General features: G+C 35.2%; 1 protein-coding gene across 1 annotated transcript in view; it reads right to left on the reverse strand.

The window, feature by feature from the left end:
* Tsp97E (Tetraspanin 97E) overlaps window positions 1–2500 on the reverse strand; it is a 7512-nt gene that overhangs the window by 3255 nt on the left and 1757 nt on the right. Inside the window, exons 2-3 of the mRNA XM_086550573.1 lie at window positions 1171–1323; window positions 878–991 (exon numbers count right to left, since the gene is read on the reverse strand). Of these exons, the coding sequence (XP_086406699.1) occupies window positions 878–991; window positions 1171–1323 (267 nt within the window). The remainder of the gene's footprint in view (window positions 1–877; window positions 992–1170; window positions 1324–2500) is intronic.

The raw sequence follows: 2500 nt of genomic DNA on the forward strand, positions 1-2500 counted from the left end.
CCTGAATCACAATTTAGTTTTTTTTATAGATACTATGAGGCAAATGAAAATTCTATTCTTTATCAACTCTTCCTAAACTAGAATATAAATTTTAAAAAAACATATTTGGCAACAACTATGACAATGATAATAATCGTCATAATAATGATAATAACAACAATGATTATAATAACAATAATAATGGTAAACAAATCAATACTAACAACCATTATCAACACACTGCAGGCAGGGATAGATTTGCTTTCCGAGTCTCCAGGATGGGTTTTATTTCAGAGCAATGCAGCTTCACGTGATAAACTTTGACTATGACTATGAGCTATTTCGGCATTTGTCATTTTTTTGTGTTCTATCTTATTGAGAGACTTACAGGTGTCATATAACAGACTCTACCAATGCTGCATTGGACTAAAATTGTAGTATAGAGTCCATATCAGGTCATATTTTCTTTATACTCATTTTTTTCGTATTCGTATACTGTAGTGAACAAATATAACCATCCACAACGAAGATAACATGAAGAGGGAGGGAAAAGGAAGGCAACCTGTGCTTATGACTGAGTGCCACAGTACAAGGCAGCCTTAGTGGCACAGAGGCACATTGTAAACGATGGGCATGAGTAAGAATAATCATAATATTCATAAAACCATGCTAGCAACAACAAAAAACTCTTTTTTGCTGAAATCTCCCAACTTTCCACACCAGCAAAACGCATTCTGAAGCCCTAGAAATGCTCCTCACTTTCCAGGATTATTTTTACACCAATTCCGAGTGACAGGTCAGATGAGGAGACCGCGCAAAAAATGAAATAGTGAAGTTCTTCCCAGCACACTTGTAAGTATCATGATTTAAGGATTTCAGGAGTCATGCAATAACCTACCTTCTTAGCAACAATCTGCTGCTGCTGTTCGTTAATGGCAAGGCATGCACAGGCCACAGAGAACTGGATGATGAATATGATGAACAAAACAATCATGTAGAAGAACAGCATCACCTGTTGGAAGTTAAGAAACTTTTTAGCAATAATGAACTGGATAGTTCAATCTAAGCAATATTAAATTTGGGAATTTACTTAACAAGTTAACAAATCTATAAATAAAAAAGATGTTCATGATTTTGAGATGGCATCAAGAAGGCTACCACTACATTCTGTCAAAGTCCCCCGTCACTCACCTGGTGATGTTTACTCGCCCCAATGAGACCCACTATGGATATGATTAGTAAGAAGACTCCGCAGGCAATAATTCCAGAAACCAGCGACAGGGAAGTGACGATGGAGGCTGCATTGGCGGCAGCTGCTACCCCAAATAGGATAAACGCCACAACCTGAAACATGAAGAGGTGTATCAAACCAAAAAGCCGTATCCAAGCTTGAACATTATCCAAAAAATATAATTTTCTGATCTTCGGCAACCAAGGTAAACAGTACATGGAATCAATACAATGACAAATTCTTTGCCACTTTGACATTTCAATTGCCTAATTTTACATCAAGTCTCACATGAGCATTTGTCACCTGTTCAGGGTCCTGTGAAGACACAATATCCAACCCATTTCACAATCTAACAGGCAATCGGGAATGTGTAACAAGATCACTTTGCTAATTAGTTCTGCTATGCTGCTGGTTAAATGATACAGAAATATATTTTAAAACTTCCTGTGCATAAGAGGGTTATGATGTGTTACTCTACAACTCACAAATTAAAATGTCAAGTTTCATCATGCTCAAACCATGTGAATTTAGGCTTTAAAAATTCAAATCCTCCCACAATGATAGAAATGCTAGCTACCACTAGCATTATAAATTACAGAGCTCTTGAAGGCCAACTTGGTGATTCATTATATCATCCATTAAGGAAGTAGACTCACTCTTTCTTGCAAGAACAGACATGGAGGTTTATCTATTTATTTATTTATTTTTCATTGTGACCTAGTTTGGTTTCATGCATTCCCTCCACACCCCTATTGGACACTAGTGCTCAATAATCAATTTTATGTCTTTCTTTATAAAAAAAAAAAAAAAAACATTTTTGTCTTTGTTAACTTATCTTCTCTACTAATGCATACATTTCTACATCTTTTATGTATTCTTTCTTTATTTTTCAAATAATACTATCCTCTTTAAAGAGAAACACTGACCCACTGACAACATACTCGTAATTTGTACTATGAAGAAACTGGATTGGCATACCTAATGCTACCATCAAGTATTTATAATGTTGGATATCTTCTTAATTTGCAATTTGCAATTGATATGGCATAGATATCTTAGCATTAATGTAATTGATCTTTGGCTTCTATGTGCTGGTTACTTTTTGGTGATGGTTGCCATGTAATAAATATTCAGACAATTTGTCCAGTGAGGAACCAAACAAAGATACAGAAAACTAAAAATACCTCTTTAAAAGGGAATGACAATGCTATGTAAATTAATCTGCACACTCAGACATCAAAAAAAGGAACCCACAACAATGTATATTCTGGTAAGATATAGATTGTAGAC

The sequence above is a fragment of the Penaeus japonicus genome, unplaced genomic scaffold, assembly GCF_977035675.1.
Source record: "Penaeus japonicus unplaced genomic scaffold, GWHDUDI00000001_assembly GWHDUDI00000024, whole genome shotgun sequence".
Lineage (NCBI taxonomy): Eukaryota > Metazoa > Arthropoda > Malacostraca > Decapoda > Penaeidae > Penaeus > Penaeus japonicus.